Source organism: Carex rostrata, chromosome 10 (assembly GCF_964058835.1).
Source record: "Carex rostrata chromosome 10, lpCarRost1.2, whole genome shotgun sequence".
Taxonomy (NCBI): Eukaryota; Viridiplantae; Streptophyta; class Magnoliopsida; order Poales; family Cyperaceae; genus Carex; species Carex rostrata.
The window spans coordinates 9,643,145-9,665,227 of NC_135927.1; the positions used below are offsets into that span (position 1 = coordinate 9,643,145).

General features: G+C 37.3%; 3 protein-coding genes across 3 annotated transcripts; all 3 read right to left on the bottom strand.

Annotated features, from left to right (window-relative positions):
- Positions 1 to 3,935: 3,935 nt before the first annotated feature.
- LOC144560153 (isoflavone 3'-hydroxylase-like) lies at positions 3,936 to 5,877 on the bottom strand. Its single transcript, XM_078309331.1, has 2 exons — positions 4,802 to 5,877; positions 3,936 to 4,652 (listed from the first exon to the last, which is right to left on the bottom strand). The coding sequence occupies exons 1-2, from the start codon at positions 5,699 to 5,701 to the stop codon at positions 4,038 to 4,040; spliced, it is 1,515 nt and encodes a 504-aa protein (XP_078165457.1). The 5' UTR covers positions 5,702 to 5,877; the 3' UTR covers positions 3,936 to 4,037.
- A 3,046-nt stretch (positions 5,878 to 8,923) lies between these two features.
- Positions 8,924 to 11,019, bottom strand: LOC144560156 ((+)-piperitol/(+)-sesamin synthase CYP81Q1-like). The gene is made up of 2 exons (XM_078309335.1): positions 10,043 to 11,019; positions 8,924 to 9,684 (listed from the first exon to the last, which is right to left on the bottom strand). Exons 1-2 carry the CDS (start codon positions 10,118 to 10,120, stop codon positions 8,989 to 8,991), a joined length of 774 nt encoding a protein of 257 aa, XP_078165461.1. The 5' UTR covers positions 10,121 to 11,019; the 3' UTR covers positions 8,924 to 8,988.
- Positions 11,020 to 11,449: 430 nt separating this feature from the next.
- Positions 11,450 to 18,954, bottom strand: TRS120 (transport protein TRS120). The gene is made up of 10 exons (XM_078309228.1): positions 18,459 to 18,954; positions 17,803 to 18,003; positions 17,085 to 17,267; positions 16,577 to 16,686; positions 15,791 to 15,850; positions 15,230 to 15,509; positions 14,480 to 14,751; positions 13,132 to 13,997; positions 12,246 to 12,977; positions 11,450 to 11,874 (listed from the first exon to the last, which is right to left on the bottom strand). The coding sequence occupies exons 1-10, from the start codon at positions 18,873 to 18,875 to the stop codon at positions 11,654 to 11,656; spliced, it is 3,342 nt and encodes a 1,113-aa protein (XP_078165354.1). The 5' UTR covers positions 18,876 to 18,954; the 3' UTR covers positions 11,450 to 11,653.
- Positions 18,955 to 22,083: the final 3,129 nt, after the last annotated feature.

Genomic DNA, 22,083 nt, shown 5'->3' on the forward strand with positions numbered 1-22,083 from the left:
CACAGGCGTGATGGCAAGCTAGCTCGGTCCATATATAAATTTGTAAATTTGTATGAATTTGTGTGAATTTGTTATGCATGAATTTATTTTGTCATAAACTATATTTGTATATATGAATCTGAAAATTCAGTATTTTGATAAGTATAAATTTAGTTGCAAACTTAATTTATAGTAGTTGACTTTACAATACATTATCTAATACATTTGAGTTTTTGACCAATGAATTTTTACGAGTTGACTCGGTTCACTCGTTGTCAAAACGAACTAGCCCCAAGCTTTTAGTTCGGACATTAATGTTAGCTCGCAAAGGGCTTGCTCATTGCCAAAACAAACAAACTATGAACTTAATCTAGTTCGGACTGAGCCAGCTAGTTGCTGGCCCTAACCTAAATGCATGGATTGTGGTCCCTAATTAAACCCGAAACAAGTGTATGTGACATATTTTTCTTTTTGGAAAAAAACGGGGTAACCTGGGTTTTTTGGTTTAAAAAATAATTTGTATTTTCTTTCTCTGTTTACTTTTTCCCACATATTTCTTTTTCCCTCAGCTGGGACCTTTTTGGCGGTGATCGTCAACTTCAAGGAAGAACGTGTTGGTTGCATCCTCAACGTCGATGTGATAGGCCACATCGCGAAGTTCATTTAGTCAATCCTGTATTATCGCATCTCTTTTACATTTTAAGTCTGGATCTTTGAGGCTGTCAACGGAGGAGACTCCTTGTTAAAGGAAAGGAAGGGAGAGATCAGAATGAGACTTACCTTCACATAGTGATTTTACACTCCGATTTGGAGATGACGATTGTTATCAAAAATTAATACAACGCTAAATTTTTCTTCCCTTTGAACAATGCTCGTTCACATCGGCTCTCTTTTTGGTTCTTCTCTTCTAGAGTAAGTGAAATCATGGGGCAGAGACAGTCAGGGTTGAGGCTTACCCCCGCACAATGATTCTTGCTATTTTTTCCTCTACGTCCCTCCGTCTGGAGCACAATCCGAGGCAGCTTCTCAATCAGGAATAGGATCTGCTGAAATTCTCTATAAGTGAATTTGTAATTCTGAAATCCTTGCCTTTTCGAATTCAGCCATTCAATGTTTTTATGCATGAATCTCAAAGCACCTGGTTTTTCTCTGAACGAATCTCGAAACAATTGGACGGATGATTCAGAAAAACAGATATTTCAGAGTTCAGTTCACGAGAATTTCAGCATATTTGTATCCTCCCAACCCCACCCAAGAGTTGCGCTTCCATCGCTATGATAACAGCAAGCTTGCGCAGCGCCAATCTTACAACCGCCTCAGGCATTTCTCTCTCGTTGTGACATCAGCAAGCTTGAGCGGAGAAAAGTATTTACTCATTTTTTGTCTTCATAAATTAGGTGTATTACCTACTTTTCTCCGCTGAACAATAAAAATATTATTAGTTAGAACAAATTAAATATCTCTCAAATATAGATAGCAGTTGTCATTCTTCTATCTTGACTTGTAACATATTTTTATATTTAATTATGTAATTAGCACGATAGCTATAACATACGTGACAACATTTTTCGTTCTCTTTTTCAATTATTTATTGCTTTTAACTTTTAATTTTTACTTATTTCGTACTAAATGTTATCACCAGCAGAAATCAACTTCAAAATATACTTATGTCAACTAAAGGCAAGTATTAGCTAATTTAGTTTTTGGTATCAATCAAGAAATAGTGCATCCATAAAATATTGATAGTGCAGGTATAGTTTAAGGAATTTGAGGAAGAGGCAGGATCTAGTACACAATAGTAGTTGGCAGTGCGCCATGATTCAAGTCTGTGATGAATATATACAAATGAGCAGTTGACAGTGCACTTGTTAAGACAAATCTTGGTTACATCAGATACCAAAACAAAACAAAAAAAGCAAATAGATAATTGTAATTCTAAGGAAAATTGCACCCTTAGCGCGCGGTAAATCTAGTCGTACTTCACTGGGCTAGCTCATCAGAAGTTGAAATTGTAATTCAAAGATCTAGAATACTTAATTTGGGAGTTTAAGTGAGTCCGAGGTAATTTTTTAGTTTATATTTAGGACTTAAATTATTTGTTTATTAATAATTTCATTCGTGTATGTATGTTTTCAATTTTGTATATATATTGTGAAGTCATGATATATATATGCCTTTGAAACCTTAAAAGAGTTCGATTATCAGGCATAATAAATGCCAACACGAGTTTAATGCAACCAGATTGTTTTTACCATAGTAGGCAAAATCGGCCGATAGCGATCCGATACGGCCGACCCCGATCCGATCCTGAGCCGATCCTCACATAGCAAATCATAAAGAAAAAAAAAAAAACCCCGATCCTGAGCCGATCCCGATCCGATCCTCTGATCCCGTATTGGTATCGGCCGGGACCGATCCCGATACCGATACCGATTTTTCCTACTATGGTTTTTACATTAGTACAAATTGAATTTGCCGTAAATATTGTTAGAAAATTGTAAAGTCGGATTTGTAAGATGAAATGGAAACTATAGGTAATTAGGCTCACATTTGGGTCGTTTTTGACTGAGAAAAGGTATAGACTCTCTTTCATTACAAGAACATCTCACAATCTCCCTTGATATACAAAGACACTAGCCAAAAATTACAAGATTACAAGAAATTGTGTAAAAATCAAAACATTGGAAATGGATTATAAGATAAAAGAAAAACGAAAATAAAACAGAAAATCTAGGTTGCACATGGAAAAGGGACCCACACCAAAATATGGATCATCTGTTGCGAAATAGAAATGATGATTCTTTTTTCAAACTAACTTCAATTCTGCCTTGTGATGTTAATAACTTAATTATTTGATCAGGAAGGTCATATAGTTATCTCCTCCAAAATCAGAATCACCAGTAAAGGAAAGGCCCCTGTTGGAGCTAAACCTTCGGAATGGACTCGACAGTGAATAAATGAATGAACTGAATCGCAGGTGATCTGAACAATCTTCATTTGGTAGCAATTAACTGAATGTGTGCAAACTGCAAAGTTCTATTTGGCTACTATATATATTGTGGCTTTCATTAACTCTTTTGATGTGTATTCAGCTTAGTATTTTCTGACTGGGCATGTACTGCAATAATAACATTATATGATTTTAATTGGTTTCAATTTAATTGTGTTTGAGGCTTGGCATGTACTAGTTTCGGTTTGGAAGGAGAAGAGGAGGCGGCTCTGGAGAATGTGTACTCCATAACTGGGTCTGGACAAGATTTACTCCTTGATTATAGTCTAAGAATTGCAAAATATGTTGTTTATTAGGGATTTTTTTGGGTAATTTGTTTTCTGTGTATATAGCCTAATGGTTTCTATGATTATATGCCTTGTAAGGCTGATGTGCATCTCAGACTTTTGGAGTAGCTTTGTCTGTTGTAAGTTGAATACAATAATTAGTCTTTTTGAACTTCTTAGGTTGTAAGTGGATTTTGGGTACCAGAAAGAAGTTGGATGTAGTCTTTTAGGAGTAGCTTTGTCTCTCAGGACCAAAAGCAGTTGGATGTAGTCTTCAATTCTTCATATTGAAAGAAACTTACGATACTCATAAACCTGTATAAAGTGGAATCCATTTTGTTTATAAGGCTCTTATTGAACTATCAGCCTAGATGCAATTGACAGCCCAAAGAATTGAAAGAAATTTACGATAGTCATAAACCGGTCTAAAGTGGAATCCATTTTGTTTATAAAGGCTCTTATTGAACTATCAGACTGGATGCAATTGACAGCCCAGACATAATGCCACAGTGAATTATTGGTTTGTTTAGTCCTGGTTAGTTCAACCTTTTACTGGTAGAGAGCAACAGAGACATTAGGGCCTTCAGGGAAGTCCTGATAGTAATACCATCAGAAAAGAAAAATACCTTTTAAATATAATAATTATTCACGACTTTTCAGAGGCAATCCAGCTCTGGGAAACATATATGAAGAATATCATGTTTATTAAATTCTTACAAATTACAAATGCAAATAAATCTCACAAAAAATACTATATAAGACTATGTGCAATCACAAGGGGATCATAACCCAGAAAGAACCTCCATCATTGCCTCTCGAGGCCGATACATTGCTTCAAGTGGAACAGCTTTAGGCAGGGTGAGACCAGAACCTTCAGTTAAGTCAACGAGTTCATTCGTTGTCCTTTTCCAATCGAAACATTGAATCAGAGTTCCTAATATCAACCCGACTTGTCGCATGGCGAGGCCTTCTCCCGGACACCTTCTCCTCCCCATCCCAAACGGTATCATAAACTTACCCTCGGCCTTCCCGTTGTTGAATCTCTCTGGCTTAAATTTCATAGGTTCCTCCCATATGTTGGGATCTCTATGGATATGATACACATTCACAAATAGCATCGTTCCATGTGGGATGTTATAATCTCCAATGGTGACATCTTCGCGTGACTCATGTGGCAAAAGAAGTGGGGCACCAGGATAAAGTCGGAGAACCTCACTCATAATGTATCCAAGGTATGGAACCAGAGCAATGTCCGACTCGTTTATCAACCGGTCGTTGCCGACGTGCTTGTCAATTTCAGCTGCGGCCTTCTTTAGTACTTGAGGATTGTTCAGTAGGTTGGCCATTGCCCATACCGTTGTGTTAGATGAGGTATCTGTTCCAGCTAGTATCATGCTCTGAAATTAAAGGGAGAAATATAATTAAAACAATGTCTCAATTTTAGTTAAAAAAAAATACATTCGCTCGAGATGATATTGAATTTTTGTTTTGGTATGTACTTTTCCAATAATATTGTAATATTATATTAGCTTCAGACTTAACATACCAGGATGATGTTTTCTATTTTTTGCTCACTGTATCCCTCTGGATCATTTCTCTGCAAATCAGCGATCATCGTTTTCTTTGTGTCAGCGCTATTTGTCATGTGCTCTTCAATCAGCTTTTTTATCATCTCTAACTGCTGCTTTATCAAGCATGCCTTTCTCTTCATTACTCCATTTAGGTCCAACAACCTAAGAACTGGTGCAAAGTCTTCTATATTAGATACCCCACTCAAGGTAGATAGCTCATCCACTGCTTCCCTAAACCGCTTAGTCTCCTCCATGTCCTCTATGTTATCTCCATAGAACCTCTTCCCTGCTATCATTGTCATTAACACATTAAGCGACAGTCCAAATAGAATTGTTTTGAGCTCCAACTTCTTCATCCAATCTGACCCCTCTGATCCGATACAACAAGTCTTCCAAGACTTGAAGAGTCGACGAGCCATGTCTTCAACCTCTATTGCACGAACACCTGACGAGGCATGTAACTGCTGAGGAGAGAGGAGCTCAACTGTTGCAATCCTCCTGACACTACGCCAATAGGGACCATAGTTGGCATTACCTATTCCAATGACATTTCCGTCGCTGTGTTTGGCTGATAATAATTGGGGTCTGTTCGCTAAGGCCAAGTCATGGGTCGTGAAGCACTCTTCAGCTAATAACGGAGAGGAGATGACATAAACAGGTCGAGAGCCGAAGCGTAGAAATGTAATGGGGCCATATCTTTGGGATATGCGGGATAGAGTATGGTGGAGGGGCTTTTTGAAAAGATAGAGGTGGCCAATGAAGGGCAGTACCGGAGGACTCGGAGGCAGTTTCCTTGTGTTGGTATAAGAGAGAACAAATTTTGCAAAGACAATTAGGAGAGCAATGGAGAGGAGGATGGCTTGTATATCCATCATTGGTGGCAAATCTGAGGATTATGTTGAGTGAAATGATTCATCATGAGTGGCTTATAAATAGGATTGGAATGGAATGGGATTTTTTTTTATAAATCGTAATTAAAAAAATAACAAAAGAGGTTGCTTTTGACAATAACCGTTATTAGCAAATTCTTGGTTCAGTACACATCAGTCCACTAGAGGTACCGAATCAAAAGTCTGATGCATAAATTACCCCTCGTACCGATCGAAAGAAAGATTTGGTACATGAGTTGTACCGAATCTCGGTACACCTCTTGTACCGAGTTTTTCCTTAGATACAGTTATATAGGGGTAATTTCTTATTTTGTTTTGGGTGAATTTTTTATATATTCCTGAAAATCTTCAAAACTTCTTATTGTGTTTAACTATTGTTTTTATGTTTTTAAGTTAGTTCAAAAAAAAATACAACAAAATAAAAAACTATTAGAAATTAAATTATAATGAAAAATAATGTTAAAAAAATAATCATGTAATGTCATCAACATACAAATTACATAAATAATCACGTCACATAATAACGTGACGTGACGAAATTGTTAAAGGCACGACTAATTTCTAATAAGTTGGTAATTCCTGGAATTCAGATCCTCTCAAGTATCGTAATAGGAATCTTTTAAAATTATTGGATTTGGACCGTTCTTTTTAACTTGATATTAATTACAAAGCCCATTAATACTGCTCTCTTGTTAGTCCGAATCTCAAACCGTAAAGTGAAAATAATCTTTTACAATATTGAAGAGATACTTGTCCGTAATTCCTGTGGGATATATACACTCCACATAAAAACCATTGACAGTCTCATCTTATCCAGTTGTAACTATTCCTGTATCTCTTCTGTATCCTCCCAACACGTCTTTAATTGGTTTCCTCAATAGTCAATATTGATCGGATCAGTGACAAATGAAGGATACAGCACCACTATACGGTGTTGTGTACGATGGAGGATACAGCCGATTTAGTGTGGACTGTGGGTCCGGAATTGATTCGGTGGGGGATGGAACATTATACGGTTTTTGTCAGTAGAGTACTGATCCAGATCCGTATCCTGTATCTGTTACCTACTTTTGTCGTATCCGAAAGCAAAGAACTGTTTTTCTAGTCTAAGCCGAAAAGTACACTAGACTTCTGCCCAACCCGATACATTAATTAGGAATATGTAGAGCTTGAATTGATCGGTTATGTCTACTCTTTTAATCTGAATCTAACAATTAGATTGTAATATTTTCAAATTAATTTTAGTCGGTCAGAACAAATATCGTATATATTACAATATAACTAATTGTTATCAACAATTTGAAAATTTACGCATAGAACATAAATCCTGCAAATAATTGCATGAATAAACAAGTTCTTAGTAAAAAAATATGAATAACAATATTCATTAAATAGTATTCTATTATTCTATATAATCCAGCACAATATATTTTAGCTAATAATAACAAAGTTATTTTGACTCTGGTACTAAGCTATGCAAACTTTCACAACAGTCCACATTAAATATGATACTGGATGTTTAGAAAATAAAAATTGCAAAAGCGTTAACGAGTGCATGTAGTGAATATGTATCAAAATAAATGTATTCTACATGTAAAAAATATCAAAAAATATATATAAAAAAGACAAATTATTTAATTGGATGTTGTTATTCAATGCAAAATTTTATCTTTTAATCATTATCGTTGGTAAATCATGACATCTAGTTGCTTAATATAAGAGAGGTTATTTTATTCTTGAAACGAAGCTCACATATTACTCAGTGTCGTAAAAAAAGGCCTTAACGGCCGATTAAACACCTTTTTAATCGTTAACGACATCCAAACCGTTACGAATACACTAATTATCGGAGGTCTGTTAACATATCTTTCCAATTAATCGGCTGATTATTCCGGATTATTCCATTTATTCCCGTTTAATCATCTGTTTATTCTTGTTTATTGCTGTTTATTTCTGTTTATTCTAGTAAATATTTATTTTCACATTGTTTTTTTTTCTGTGATTGTGTGATAATAAGATTCATAAATCTTGTATTGTAATTTTATTTGTTTTTAGTGCTTTGATATACATTCAATATTTTTTATACATGTTTTTTTTTCCTATTTTGAAAATGATTAATTCTTCTATTATTTATATAATATATAATTTTCTTACTTATTGATGTAATTTTTTCAATTAGTACAACATATCCATATATAAAATTTAGTATCATAAACTAAATTTAGTGATTTTATGTTGAGATGTTTGATTTCTTTCAAATAATATGTTATTAGTATTTGTAAAAATTAATTTTCGAATTAATTTTTGCATTAAATAAATATGTTACTTACACATGCATAGTTCGTATGTGTTGCTAAGTAAAAATATGGGTAATGTCTTGCTATAATAATATAACTAAGTTAAATTAAATTTATTTGATAAATTTGATGAGTTTAATAAATCATTTTTAATAAATTAAAAATATATACACATAATTTTAACTAAAACGATTAATCGGTCACATAATTCCAATTAATCGGAATCGCTTGGCGGTACCCATCCGTCCGACAAACACATACCGTTATTTACAACACTGAAATTACTATACTGGATAGCGTGATGCACACATTATTGGTTTTTCTTTAAAACAGATAGCATGTGAGCTGCTTGATGCAGTGCTGATGTCCTGAAAATAAGTGGAGCTAATCGATGTTAAACATAACGGCATAAAATGCAAAAACAATTTTCAAGTGCCGAATTTTTTTCATAAATTTAACATAGAAGTTGAGACAATTTCAGCTCTTCAATTCGGATTATTGATTAAATTATAACGAGATTGGGTTATTACGAGATTTCATAAATTACAATGATCGAACACGCAAAATTTATTTATTTTGGGTGGCTCTGGTGAATTATTTGCGGTTATGGTGAATCGAAGTGCAGAAATAATTATCACAGTTACTGTTACATTAAATTGGTTTGAACGATTTGGATTCACTATTTGAACTTGATTTGCTAGATTTTGAAGTTGGTGTTATATAGACTGAAATGACACTGATATTATATTAGTCATACTCTACTGTAACTTTAGAAAATAGAAGCACATGCAGGGAATTATTGGATTGTTTAGTCCTGGTTAGTTCTTCCTTTTTCTGGTAGAGAGCGACAGAGGCATTAGGGCCTTCTGTGAAATGCTGGTACTAACACCATCAGCAAGAGAAATGTCTATTACGGATTAATTATTAATGCTTTTTTGGAGGCAATCCAGCTCTGTGAAATATATATCAAGAAAATCAAGATTTTATTAAGGTTTTTAAACGCACAAATCCAAATAAATTCTGCAAAAAAGACAATAACACAATGCGCAGTCGCAAGGAGATCATAACCCTGAAAGAACCTTCATCATAGCTTCTCGAGGCCGATACATTGCTTCGAATGGCTTTAGGAAGGGTGACACTGGAACCTTCTATTAAGTCAACGAGTTCATTCGTTGTTCTTTCCCAATCGAAACATTGAATCAGAGCTCCTATAATCATCCCGACTTGTCGCATGGCGAGGCCTTCTCCCGGGCACCTTCTCCTGCCCATCCCGAATGGAATCATAAACTTACCCTCAGCCTTCCCATTGTCGAATCTCTCCAGCTTAAATTTCTCAGGCTCCTCCCATATGTCAGGATCTCTATGGATATGATACACATTCACTAGAAGCATTGTTCCTTGTGGGATGTTGTAGCCTCCAATGGTGACATCTTCGCGTGACTCATGAGGCAAAATAAGTGGGCCAGCCGGGTAAAGTTGGAGCACCTCACGCAGAATGCATCCAAGGTAGGGAACCTTATCCAGGTCTGACTCCTTTATCAACCGCTCGTTCCCGGCATTCTTGTCAATTTCAGCCGCCGCCTTCTTTAGTAGTTGGGGATTGTTCAGTAGATTGGCCATTGTCCATTCCACTGTGTTAGCTGTGGTATCTGTTCCACCTAGCAAGATGCTCTGAATTTTTTTTGTTGTGAAAAACTGATAGTGGCTATCAGCTATTACATTATCCTAACAGCAAATTACATCATTGCACTAAAAGTAAAATTACATCCTTCTCTTCCCTACACAAATAGTAATACTTCAACAATGCCGCATCCACAATTGTGCCTCCTGTACCGCTATATCAGCAGCTCTTCTGGGATCATTTAGCCTTCCATCAAAGATGCTTCTGTTTCTTTCTTTCCACAGGATCCAGCACGCTGCCAAGATGCTCTGAATTTAAAAGGAGAAATATAATCAAAACAATATGTCACTTTTAGTTGAAAAAATTAGTCTTTCATTTAATCTTGCTTCCAACATTAATGTAACAAACCAGGCTGATGCGTCCAATTATTTGGTCACTGTATCCCTCTGTATCCTTTCTCTGTAATTCAAGCAAATGAGAAATCATTGTTTTCTTTGTTTCAGCGCTATTTGTCCTGTGCTAATCAATTAGCTTTTGGATTATCTCTAACTGCTGCTTTACCAAGTGTACCCTTTTCTTTATCATTCCATTTAGATCTAACAATCGAAGAACTGGTACAAAATATTCTATATTAGAAGCCCCCCTCAAGGCCAATAGCTCCTCCATTGCTTCCCTAAACTGCTTTGTCTCCTCCATGTCATCTATGTTATCCCCATAGAACCTCTTACCTGCTATCATTGTCATCAATACATTCAGCGACAGTTGAAATAAACTTGTTTTCAACTCCAACTTGTTCATCCCATCTGAGCTGACCCGACACAACAAACCTTAATATTCCAAGATTTGAAGAGCTGGTGAGCCATGTCTTCGACCTCTCTCGTGCGAATGTCTGATGAGGCATGCATCTGCTGACGAGAGAGGAGCTCGACTGCTGCAGTCTTCCTCACACTATGCCAATAGGAACCATAGTTAGCATTACCCATTCCAACAACGTCATTTTTGTTGCTGCTTGTGGTTGATAATAATTGGGGTCTGTTCGCTAAGGCCAGGTCGTGGGTTGGGAAGTACTCTTCAGCCAATAACTGAGAGGAGATGACGAGGACCAGCCGAGAGCCGAAGCGAAGAAAGGTAATGGGGCCATATCTTTGGATATGCGGGCCAGAATATGGTGGATGGGCTTTTTGAAAAGATAGAGGTGGCCGATGAAGGGCAGTGCCGGAGGACTCGGAGGCAGCTTCCTTTGGTTTGTATAAGTGAGAACAAATTTTACTAAGACAAAGGATGAGAACAGTGGAGAGGAGCACGCTCTGTATATCCAAGGAAAGCATTGTTAAATTAACTACTTGTGATCTCCCGGATCAGCAGCAGGTTGGTATTGTAAAAGAGGCAGGGGTCAAAAACTCAAAATACTACGGTTGCAAATGGATCAGGTCCCATAAAAACTACGGTTGCTTGAGTTTAACTAAAAGAATTACTTACAAATTTGATTGATTGAGGCAGTGCGTCATCAAGTAGGAACTCATGAAAGCAAGCTCTCGCGCGATAATATATTGAAAGCAACAATACAAAATCCCTAGGCACTTGTTAAGACTAATCTTGGTTATGTCAGAAATCAAAACAAAATCAGAATGTGAAATTGTAATTCAAAGAGGTGGAATAATGAATTTGATAGTCCAAGCGAGTCCGAGATAGTTTTTTGGTTTTATTTTAGGAACTACAGTATCTATTTATTTGTTTAATAATAACCATTCATTCGTGAATTTATGTTTTCAAATTTGTATATTCTCACGTGATGCATTGTTGACACCTTAAGACTTTGACTAAGAAAAGGTATAGCCTCTTTCATTACAACATAGTACAATCTTCCTGAATAGATACAAAAATGATACAGATAACAAAAAATAACAAAGAAAAAAAATTCACACTAACCAGAGATTACAAGAAATTGTGTAAAAAAAAAAAAATTTTAAAAAAAAAAAAAAAAAAAGATGAAAGGGAAACAAAAAAATTAAAGAAAATCTAGGTTGTACCAATCACTTGCACATGGAAAGGGGACCCACGGCAAAATATGGGCTCATCTGGCAAGGTGGAACGAGCTCTAGCACGTAGCAAATCAATCGCATCGATTATCACAGCTGAGGCTTGGAGAGAATAGTCACCCGGTACTAGAAAATAAAACGAGAATGAATGTACCACCTCCTTCAGGGGAGGTACCTCCAAAGGTATATTATTAAGAACACCTGAGAAACAAAAGTTTGTCAGAACATTTCCAAATTTTCTACAAATAATTTTTTCTATTAATTATCAGGGTTCCATTTTACAAAAATTGTTTTTACATGTATTTTGATGACACTACAGACTGCAAAAGTAATGTAAATAAAACCATGAAAGAAAGGACGACATTACAAAAGAACAAAAAAGGAAACACAATATTTGGTCCTGTGGTATTGGTCAGCTTAGCGCTGTTATGTATTAACTCAATAAGGTGATATCTGGCTTGCAAAAATGGAGAAGCTAATATAACATAAAATTGGCCTTCTATCCAGCAACAAATTTTAATGACACAGAAATACTTGTCATTTTAAATAAAAAAATTAGAAGTCACATATACCTGCCCAAAGTACTGTGGCATCATGCCCCTCGCAACAGTTCTCTCCTGCAACATCCTTACAATTCACACTTAAACTTAATCTTATAGTCTCCTTAGTATTGTTCCTTATCACTGCCTCCAAAGCCGTTACCTCGCATGCACGTATTGGGTCCCCGCCCTTCTCCACCCGAAAACCAAATGTTAACGGGTCAGGTAGTAATATGTCCAGCACTGCTCCTTGAAGCGCCTGCTGGACAGCCTCCTTTACAATCAATTCCCCATGACTATTCCTCCCCGAATGCCATCTTACCTTTATTTTATTTATCAGTGCACTTATTGATGCATTCAGTTCAGGTTTAGAGCTTATCTCATCCAACACCGGGAGCTTAAAGTGTTCCAATGGGATTAAAACCCTAGCAGAGTAGTCCCGATCTATGCGGGTTTTGTGATATGCAGTGTCATCTGCCTCGATCGACACCGTCAAGTCAAATACCACATCAGTACGATTCGAGAGCTCAAGTTCAAGAAGGCGTAAGCCCCAACTACCTTTGTATGGGTCGATCTTGACTAGAGTCTTTACTGAGTCAGGCCCAGGATCAGTGGAGGAGTGTTGTTGAGCAAACCGGGCAGGTATCTCCATTGAAAGGAGGCGGGCCTGCACAAATCGAAGGCCTTGTACCACACAAATGTTAAGCGGAACCACCAGCCGCCGGCCAGGTGGTAATGGTTCTTCTGGATTTGAGCCTACCGGACCTGAAATGACATACTGATTATGAGTACAAAAAAACTGTATAATAACAGAAATAATCTATAGCAGAACAGAATCCTCGATTTAAACAATTCATCACAATTAAAAATATATATAAAAAAGAAATAGCAAATGGTCATTTGGTCATTTGGCACTAACCAGCATAGTGAATAACAAGGTAGGGACTGCTTCCTTCCCTTGAGACCCGCCTAGCATCAGAATCAGTGTCAGCGACACCTAATTGCCATGCTTTTAAAGTAACAGTAAAACTAACCTCCCCACCTGGTTTCAATGGAACCGCTGTCCCCAACTTCTCATTATCAACTCTAATTACAGAGTCCACATTCTTACCGGAAACTGAAACATTCACCTCCTCGACTGGACTTGTCCCCACATTAGTCAAGTTTACTGTTATGTCCCTTATCTCTCCTTCATACAACACATTTGCACCAGCCCCGCCCACCAAATTTGAAAACAATAAAGGAAGTGAGGGTACGACTGCAATATTACTTGGGAAGGTCACGTTCTTGACCTTACCAGAACCACAAGTTCTAAATGGGTCCGATAAAACCAATCCCTGTGCCGCTCCAAGTAACAGATTATCAACTTCTTTAAACAAGTGTTCAGTTATTACACCAAAACAGTGAACTATACAACCTGGTATGTTAACAGGTCCTGGTTCAGTGGGAATGCCAGATAGTAACACGGTTTTGGAGGTGTTAGGGGGAAGGGTTACAGTAACAGGAAAAGCATCAAAATTTCTAGAATGTACTGAGAGATAGATGCTCTCTACAACAAGTTCAAAAGAGCAGGGGTTTGCAAGTTCCACCAAGACTTGTACCGGTTCACCCACGATCCAAGTTATGATTTGGTCTTTTCCTGCATTGCCTGTACTGCTACTAGATTTAGTAAAAGGTGTGTAGATAAATGGGCCAGTTGGAGCTGATCCAGTCCACCATTCCTTCTTAGCCGGGTTACGTTTTATCATGTCATTTTGCGAGGGATGAAGAGGAAACGAATGAAGCCTAGAAAGAGGAAGAACTTTCAGTATTACTGTTTTTCTTGATAAAATTTAAATTGTGCAATGAGCCTGAAGCAGTACTCCAGTTACAATGTTTTTGTTAAGCCTCATTTTACATAATTTTAAACCAGTTAGCCCTTCATTGTTTTATAATTCTAACCTATGACTAAATTTAGCGTCAATTTCCACAATTTAGCATCAATTTGTCCTCAGTCAGAATAGTAAATGCAATATTGCATCAATAAACCCTCAAATCTGTAACTAATTCTCAAGTGGTATATTCTTCAGACCAATCATCCATTATATTATCCAGTGACATTCAACTTTAATGTCAACTCCCCAATTAAATTCAATTTACTTAAAAAAAAACTAAAAAATAAGCACAAACCAAGGAAAAAAATTAAGAAAGAAGTAATTTACTTCTACTAATAGATAACAACCTTTACATGTACCTAAATATAAGAAAGTAAAAGCAAAACCAGTTACCTAATGAAAGGGAGACATGGATCTGCACAGCGGGTCCCATCTGGCAGCCGGTCAGCAGCGTTTGAAAGCGAGCTGGCAAGGCCACTCTGCCCTGCTGGCGTGATGAGGGGGTAGAAGGAACGGAGGAGTCGGGCCCCAGCACCCCAAGCTGACAGTGGGTCCCCTGCCCTGATTGATGACATCAGTATCTCCCTCAACACAACCATTTGTATTGTACTCCAGTGTGACTCAAATAGAGAAACTATTGATTGAGGTGGATTTGTGCTGGGCTCCTGAAAAGAATTAACCTTTTCTTCAGGGACATATTTCTGATTTCCAAATTTTCATTGGCTAGAGTGTGAATTAAGTTAAAGTGAAAGGCCGTATCAAGTATGTCAAATTTCCAGGACAAGCATTCCTCTTTCACCAACTTTTTCAGGACTGATTTGTTACAAAGCCCTTGCAAAAAAATTATATTCAGAGGTTAACACATAAATTATTTTAAGTATAACTTTCCACATTCCTAATATCTCAAGTGTTCAAGATGACAACCCCTAAATTATTTTTCAAGGACAATATTGTCATGTTTCCAAAATATAATGTGAGGTGGAACCTGATGTGTCCCCAAAACTTTAATCTCAATCCTGTATCCTCATAATTAAAAAAAAATCGTAAACAGATTAAGTTTTGCCCAGAAAATCTTAAAAAAGTTATTTTGTAATAGCAAATGACAAAAACATATCATTGCAAATAGTGATATATTAAACATACCTGCTCTTTTTTCTTGTTTTTCCGACTCTGAACCCGGTACACATCGGTGGTCAAAGCCAGGACCTGCAAGGCACTCATGGCAGCCGAGACATTCTCCTGCTGCGAATAGAGTTGTGACACCTGGCGAGAGAAGAAAGCTGCCTTCCGCCTATATCCTAGAGACCCAAAAAGTCTTGCTATCTCTATAAACAAAATTAATCTGTCACTGGCATCAATAAGGGATTTAGCGCCGTCAGCTGCCCCCATTAACAAATCTGCAACCTCCTTAGAATGTTCCCGCCTGATAAAAGAAAAGGCCATGATTTTCTCCCCAAATTAATCATTACCAAATAAATATATCACCAAAACTAGACTGCTTCCATGCACCTAATTATACCGTCATAACTTTTCTGACCTAGTTTGTGAATGCGCGCATGCTACAGTAAATATCTTCTTGCCCAGTACGAGAATACAGTTCTGACTTAATTTTGTGTTCATCCCTTTTCCTACTGTTGGTGTGCTTGGGCATTTAATAAAGTGTACTATTGTTTTACAAGTAAGAGAAGTATCTGGCAAGCTTACCTACAGAGGTATCTGGCAAGCTTCAATGTGGCCTCTAGCTCAAAGCTCACAGTAGATACCCTACATAGCACAAGTCTTATCATATTTTGAATTCTTTTATTAATAACATGTCCAATAAGGAGGCTTGACATTCCAGATCGAAAGATTTTGCTCTTTACAGTGCCAGACAGAATGTACCAGTGCTTACCATATAAGTTTAGGGACCATATGAAAAGGGTCTTGATTCAGGTGATTACATGAGCAATTGATGATGTAAACTTGTTTCTTTTTAGTAGGTAAAGGAAATGAAACCCTCACGAATTGGGCATGAGTAGTACTTGATACGGCCTGTCCCAAGCCAGGAAATGAAACCCTCACGAATTGGGCATGAGTACTACTCACCCATCATAGTACTACTCATGCCCAACTCCGCCTGTGTAGTTTCTACACAGCCTGTCCCAAGCCAGGAAAAAGGAGGAGGGTTCGTGATAGGCTTGGCGAGCCAGCGGTAAAAAACAGCCTCTTTATGGAAATGAAACCCTCACGAATTGGGCATGAGTAGTACTATGATGGGTGACCTCATGGGAAGCCCCTGTGTTGCTGATTCCAGTTGGGTTTCATTTCTAGCCTACCCCAACTTGTTTGGGAATAAAGACTTTGAAGAAGAAAGGAAACTGGGGAGGTGTAATGCACAACTTTTGTTCAAGAAAAGAATGATATGTACTGGTAAAGATTGTCATACAGTCCAAACTTCCTGGCAATGTAATTACTTGTTCGGAGCAATACGTTGACAGTATATATCTGTACCTCTGTGCATTATCTTGAAGAAAAGCCCTTCGATACAGCTGGATCACAGTATAGTACCGGTATTTTACTTCATCTTCCATTGCTGGATCCTGCTGTCCCACTCGATCAACCTATTTATTTAATAATCCCTATAAGAAATCAATATAATTGGATGTCCAAATTGCCAGTATAATAGCAAAAAAGGAAGATCAAGGAACATTGTGTGCCAAATACTGCATACATTATAAGAATTTTACACATGTTATGCATTGTTTTGTATCACTGAGCAAAGAATAGCTTGTCCTTCGCAAATTGCACCAATCTTACCCATTTTGAATTACTGCCAACCTTAATCAAGAGTACCAATAAATAAAATAACAAAAAATAAAATTGCTCAAAACAGACAGATCTTAGTCCCTGATATGACAAACATAATGTTTAAGTAAAACGCTAACGAAAATGCCAACATTTACCTCAAAAGTCAAGTCGACCAAACAAAAAAGAATAAAAAAATAAAATAAAAACTTACTAGTAAAGCACAGACACTTCCTTCAAGGGCACCGGCATGCCAGAAAACATCTCCAGTCAGCCTTGCCAGTTCTATTGCTGTTGAATAGTGTGCATTCGCATCAGCTGGAGAGCCCGCCAGCAAGCAGTAATCCCCTATAGTCTTTTGTGCCCGGCCAAGCCTCCTTTTCTTAGCTTTTATCACCTACATAAAATACTCAATCAAAAATCAGAAAGGACATTATTGTGTTGGTCAAAAATCTCAATTTCAGAAACTGAACAAAAACAATGTAGCACCTAACTCTTTACTGGTCAGTGTTAACTTTCCACTTCTTCCATTCTTTCATTCAGTTATTTTTTGCTTTTATTTATTATACTTTTACAAAACTTGATTAAAGACTAATAATAATACACAGAAAAAAAATGAATAAGATGAGAAAAGTTAAATCACGACTTGAAAAACAGTCCTACGGTTGACACGAATGCCACTACAGACTTGTACTGTCAGTTTGAAACTGAAATCATGTTATAGAATTTTGAATTATAGAATGCAATTTACAACAAGGGAAATGTTAACATACTAAAATTGTACAGAGAACTTAATAAAAGGAATTAACTTGTCAAGAATATCGAGTAATATTTTTTTTAACTCATCTTCCCTTCTCATTGAATAAATTACCAAATCATGTGCTGTTTAGCACCATTACCAGAAAAAAAAAGGAAATTACAAAAAAGTAAACCTCTTCTGAGCCAAGACTAGATTGGGAGTCGAGAGGCGTCTTTAAAATGGTGCCTGTAGACTCTGCACGTAAGACCCACTTCTCAAACTCCATTAGCAGAGATGCTGCAAGCTCTTGTACCAATGTAAGCATATGAAGCTCAATGGCCTGACGATCTGCTGAAGCCAATAGTACTATATCTTCTCTTTTCTTCTCTGCTAGCTACAAAGGAATACATTTGGAGAAAATAATCATTTTATTATTATCAAATGTCCCCCGCATTTGCAACTGCACCAAAAGTACTGAATTATGAACTCTAAGCCCAAATTGGACAAAAAATGCTGCAATTTCGTCCAGAACTGAACCAGCTGAAACCTCAATCAATAATAAATTGTGCAATGTCACCTCATTACTTGGATTTTACCTAAGTTGAAACCTCAACCAACCCCTCACTCATGCAACTCAACAACAAATGAACCCAGGAAATAAAAGAATTGATACTATAAGAGGAAGAAAGAAAGCATAAGATCTATCACCCTAGCTAGGCTACAAATGTAAGCTAACTAGCTCAAATGTAGTGACAACGCTACTACTAATTCAGATACAAATTACAAATTCAACCCACTCCACTAAGCGAAACAAAGAGAAGATGAAAATGCCAAAAGGGGCCCACTCACCTGAGCGTCAGACGGACAGAACGCAAAGCACCGGGTAGCGAGAGCAGATCCATATGGCCGACACGCACTAACAAACTGATCAGATACTGTGTCGAGATCGAGGGAAGAGGAAGGGAGGTGGCAGATACCTAGGACAGCAAGGACCTTGCGACAGGGCTGGAAGTCCTCCCATGGCGAAGCGGAGCAATCTCCAAGCAGAAACTTGAAGGAGAGGGATCCCGAGTCCCAGGGCTGGTGCGCAAAGGGAGACTTCTGTTGCTCGGTGTAGAAGGAGGCGATGGAAGCGAGGTCGACACGTGTGTGGCGCGCGATCAAGGAAGTGTACTCGCGGAGGTATGAAGGGGGGATGGGACCACCGATGGGGAGAATCGCGACACGGATCTGGCGGGAAGTCTCTATGCTCACATCCGGCTCCATTGCTGGAGAGAGAAGTGGGACAGAGAGAAAGAGGAGAGTCTGGAGAGATCTGAAGAGGCTCTGACGGACTCCAGAGAGAGAGAGAATAGTTGTTTTACTTAATTGTGTTACACTGACGAGTGGGTCCCGTCCAGCTACTGCTGCTTGCTAATTACAATTTTACAAATTATTTCTTTGACGTAACTAAACAGTAATTTATATCACTAAGGTAACAAAATATTTCTTTTTAGATCCAAACCGTTCAATCAGTATCCGCACGAATATTAAAGAGATATCATGCATTACTTATTAGTTATTATTAGTGAGGAGAGATCAGAAGAGGCTCTACTTAATTGTCTTACACTGACTTAAATTTGGGCTTTTTTGGATCAGTTTGAGCGCTGATCAATTTTGGACCTTGATTTACTAAACAGAGCCTACTTGATATGGGCCTGAATTGTTCTCCGTATGAATGTTTTTATGTCCTCAAATAAATGCAAACCCAATTTTCTTTCTTTAAGGAGACCAGAAAAGAAGATTTTTCACTACTATTCTTCCAAAAAGTATAGGAGACAAATTAGTAAGCCACAGAATTATAAACCCATAAAAGTTGAATGGGGTGTTACTGTTCATTCTACAGTAACATCCCCCATCCAACCTTCCGATGCAACACTGAGAGATCAGATTATTTTATGCTCTCGTCATCTCACGTCATCAACCAAATTTCCTTCGTTGAGATTTGAGAATAACTCTTTTTGCTACCCGTCGTCTCTCAATTCTTCACGCTCGCCACGTGTTACTCAGTTGCTACGTGTTTCTCTCCCTGACCTCCCCCTCCCGCTTTCTTTTGTTTGACTGTTCCATCTTCCCGACCTTGGAAACAGCCGCTTAAATTTCTCTAGCCTTCTCCATTTCTTCCCCTTTCTTTCTCCTCCTACAACAACAGCTGCTTACATTAGAACTGATCTGCGCCTCCAACTTCGGTGGTCTCCATTTGACTCGTCCGGTAAGATTCTTTCTAATTCCACCACCGATTTCATTTCCCAATTTCTATTCTCCTCCACAAGTTCTTACCAAATCTTCCGTATTTGATAATTTGCGGTACATTTTCATTTCCTGCGTTTTTCTCAATTAGAGGTTTAAACATAAGAATATTATACAGCAGCACCCACAAAATTAGAAGTGCGTTCTCCATTGCGATTGGGTAGAAGCCTCCATCGCAACTGTGCAGCACTGCTTGCTCACTGTTACGAAGGTAATTAAGCACCAACCTAATCAATAGTGAGCTATTACCCATTACATGAACATAACAGACCTCACCAACAAAAAAACTTTTATTTGAGTATTCTTCCTTTTTCTCCCCCTTTTTTAGTTGTTCACTTAACCTTACAGTTACCATTTGGACTAACATAGTACATTAATTTCTTAAGGTAGTTGTGGATTGTCAAATTAATTTGGTTGGAAGTTCTTTTGTTCTGTTTTATTTACACATCATGTATAACTGGAATCGATTACTTTCGATCCCAACTTAGTAATTACAAATATCTATGCAATGAGAGATGGGGGATGTAACAACAATATAGAGGTTAACATATACAAGACATTAGTGTCGTGTCGGGGACAAAATCAGCCTCCAATTTCTAAATGCAAACCAGCCTCTTTTCCTTGGGTACTAATTCATGATTTGTCATGTACATAGTAATATCTTGAGTTCTTCTCGAGATATTTTTTTTCATGCAAAATGCTCTTCAGTTCCTCAAAAAATGGACCACTCAACACCTGATATTAGATAAATGCTTCGGTTTGATTCGATAATATAGCACCATGTAAATGCTTTAGCTTGATATTAAATAAATGCTTCAGTTCAAAACATCCCACTCGACAATAATATCACCATGTAAGCATTTATCGAATCAAACTTAAGCATTTTGTACCAGACACTAATATTCGTTAGATGCTTACACTTGATATTTCTGTAATGAGATATGAGATGTTTTCAATGGATATACGCTTCAATAAATTTCTGTAGTTCACCTTACATGGTGAAAAAATGAATATATGCTTCAATAAATTTCAATATTCCTTGGTTATGAACTTGGAAAAAACAAAATTAGTTCAGAAGACATGTCGGGATTTTGATAATTTCTTCTGTGTGTGAATTTATGCTCATTTTGTATTTTTGGCATAAATGATGATTTTTGTTACGACCAACTAAAGAGATTGGAAGCTACCACTGCATGCACTTGACAGCTCCGATTCCAGGTTGATAAAGTGGACATCTCACTTCTTTTTGCTTTATTTTTCCTTCAATTAATTTCCTCTCCACCTCCTTACAGTTCCGTTTTCTTATTTCAATCCATGCACTTTTCAATTTCTGCTCTCTCCAGCTCTAAATCATTTAGAGAAGCTCTAAGGAGCCACGAGGAGGATGTGCCAACCGGGTACTTAGGCTTCAAGAAGACTATGCTGGTATATTTATAGTCTTGAATGGCTTAGTGTACTGTGCCTTTCCACTATTTAAACCATATGTAACTTGCTCATGTCTAAAACTTACTGATGTATTTCACTCTTAGTACCCAACGGAGAGAGCCTATGGGCAACTGCTACAGGAAAAATTGAATGCCTATTTTGCATCAGTCTATTTGTCATTTCAGTTCTCCAACTACACCCCTTATCTTAATTTTGCACTGTAATATGCTGTTTGTTAGTTCATGTTACTCTAATATAATAGTAACAATAATGTGTTAGAGAATATTGCAATTAGTTGACACAAAAGATGTTTCTAGGTGCGTCTCGACTGAATAGGTGATTTACAGGAACCCTATCAATTCTTTACAGGTGCTTCACTTCCCTCTTCCCATTCTTTTGGAAGTGTGTAGAAATGCCTTCTCTTTTCCTTCTACATGATTGATGTGGTATATTGATAATGTAGTTAATGCATCTATACCAGTACTGCATGTGTTCATTTTTGTTACATGTTATGTACATTGCTAAGGTAGGAAATAAATTTCTTCTATGGCGTGGTTCTTCTATAGGATGTTTGTTATATGAATAAGCCAATTATATCTTTCTATGGTGCTCCAATTCTGATAAATGCATATCAGTTTATTAGTCAATGTTAGAAATTATGCATCATTGATGTATAGACCACTTAATCAATGAGGGAAATAGTTAACATTAATTTTGATTATAGTTTTGTTATATTGCAATCAACCTTGCTATGCACGCG

Bases quoted from the DNA above. Each gene is read 5' to 3' on its own strand.
- LOC144560153 (XM_078309331.1), bottom strand. From the start codon at position 5,701: ATGATGGATATACAAGCCATCCTCCTCTCCATTGCTCTCCTAATTGTC. The intron at 4,653-4,801 runs GTATGTTAAGTC...CTTTAATTTCAG, and splicing joins AAATAGAAAACATCATCCTG to AGCATGATACTAGCTGGAAC.
- LOC144560156 (XM_078309335.1), bottom strand. From the start codon at position 10,120: ATGATTTCTCATTTGCTTGAATTACAGAGAAAGGATACAGAGGGATAC. The intron at 9,685-10,042 runs GTTTGTTACATT...AAAAAAATTCAG, and splicing joins TAATTGGACGCATCAGCCTG to AGCATCTTGCTAGGTGGAAC.
- TRS120 (XM_078309228.1), bottom strand. From the start codon at position 18,875: ATGGAGCCGGATGTGAGCATAGAGACTTCCCGCCAGATCCGTGTCGCG. The intron at 18,004-18,458 runs GTGAGTGGGCCC...ATTCCTTTGTAG, and splicing joins TCTGTCCGTCTGACGCTCAG to CTAGCAGAGAAGAAAAGAGA. The intron at 12,978-13,131 runs GTTAGTGCCAAA...ATGTCATTTCAG, and splicing joins CCTTGTTATTCACTATGCTG to GTCCGGTAGGCTCAAATCCA.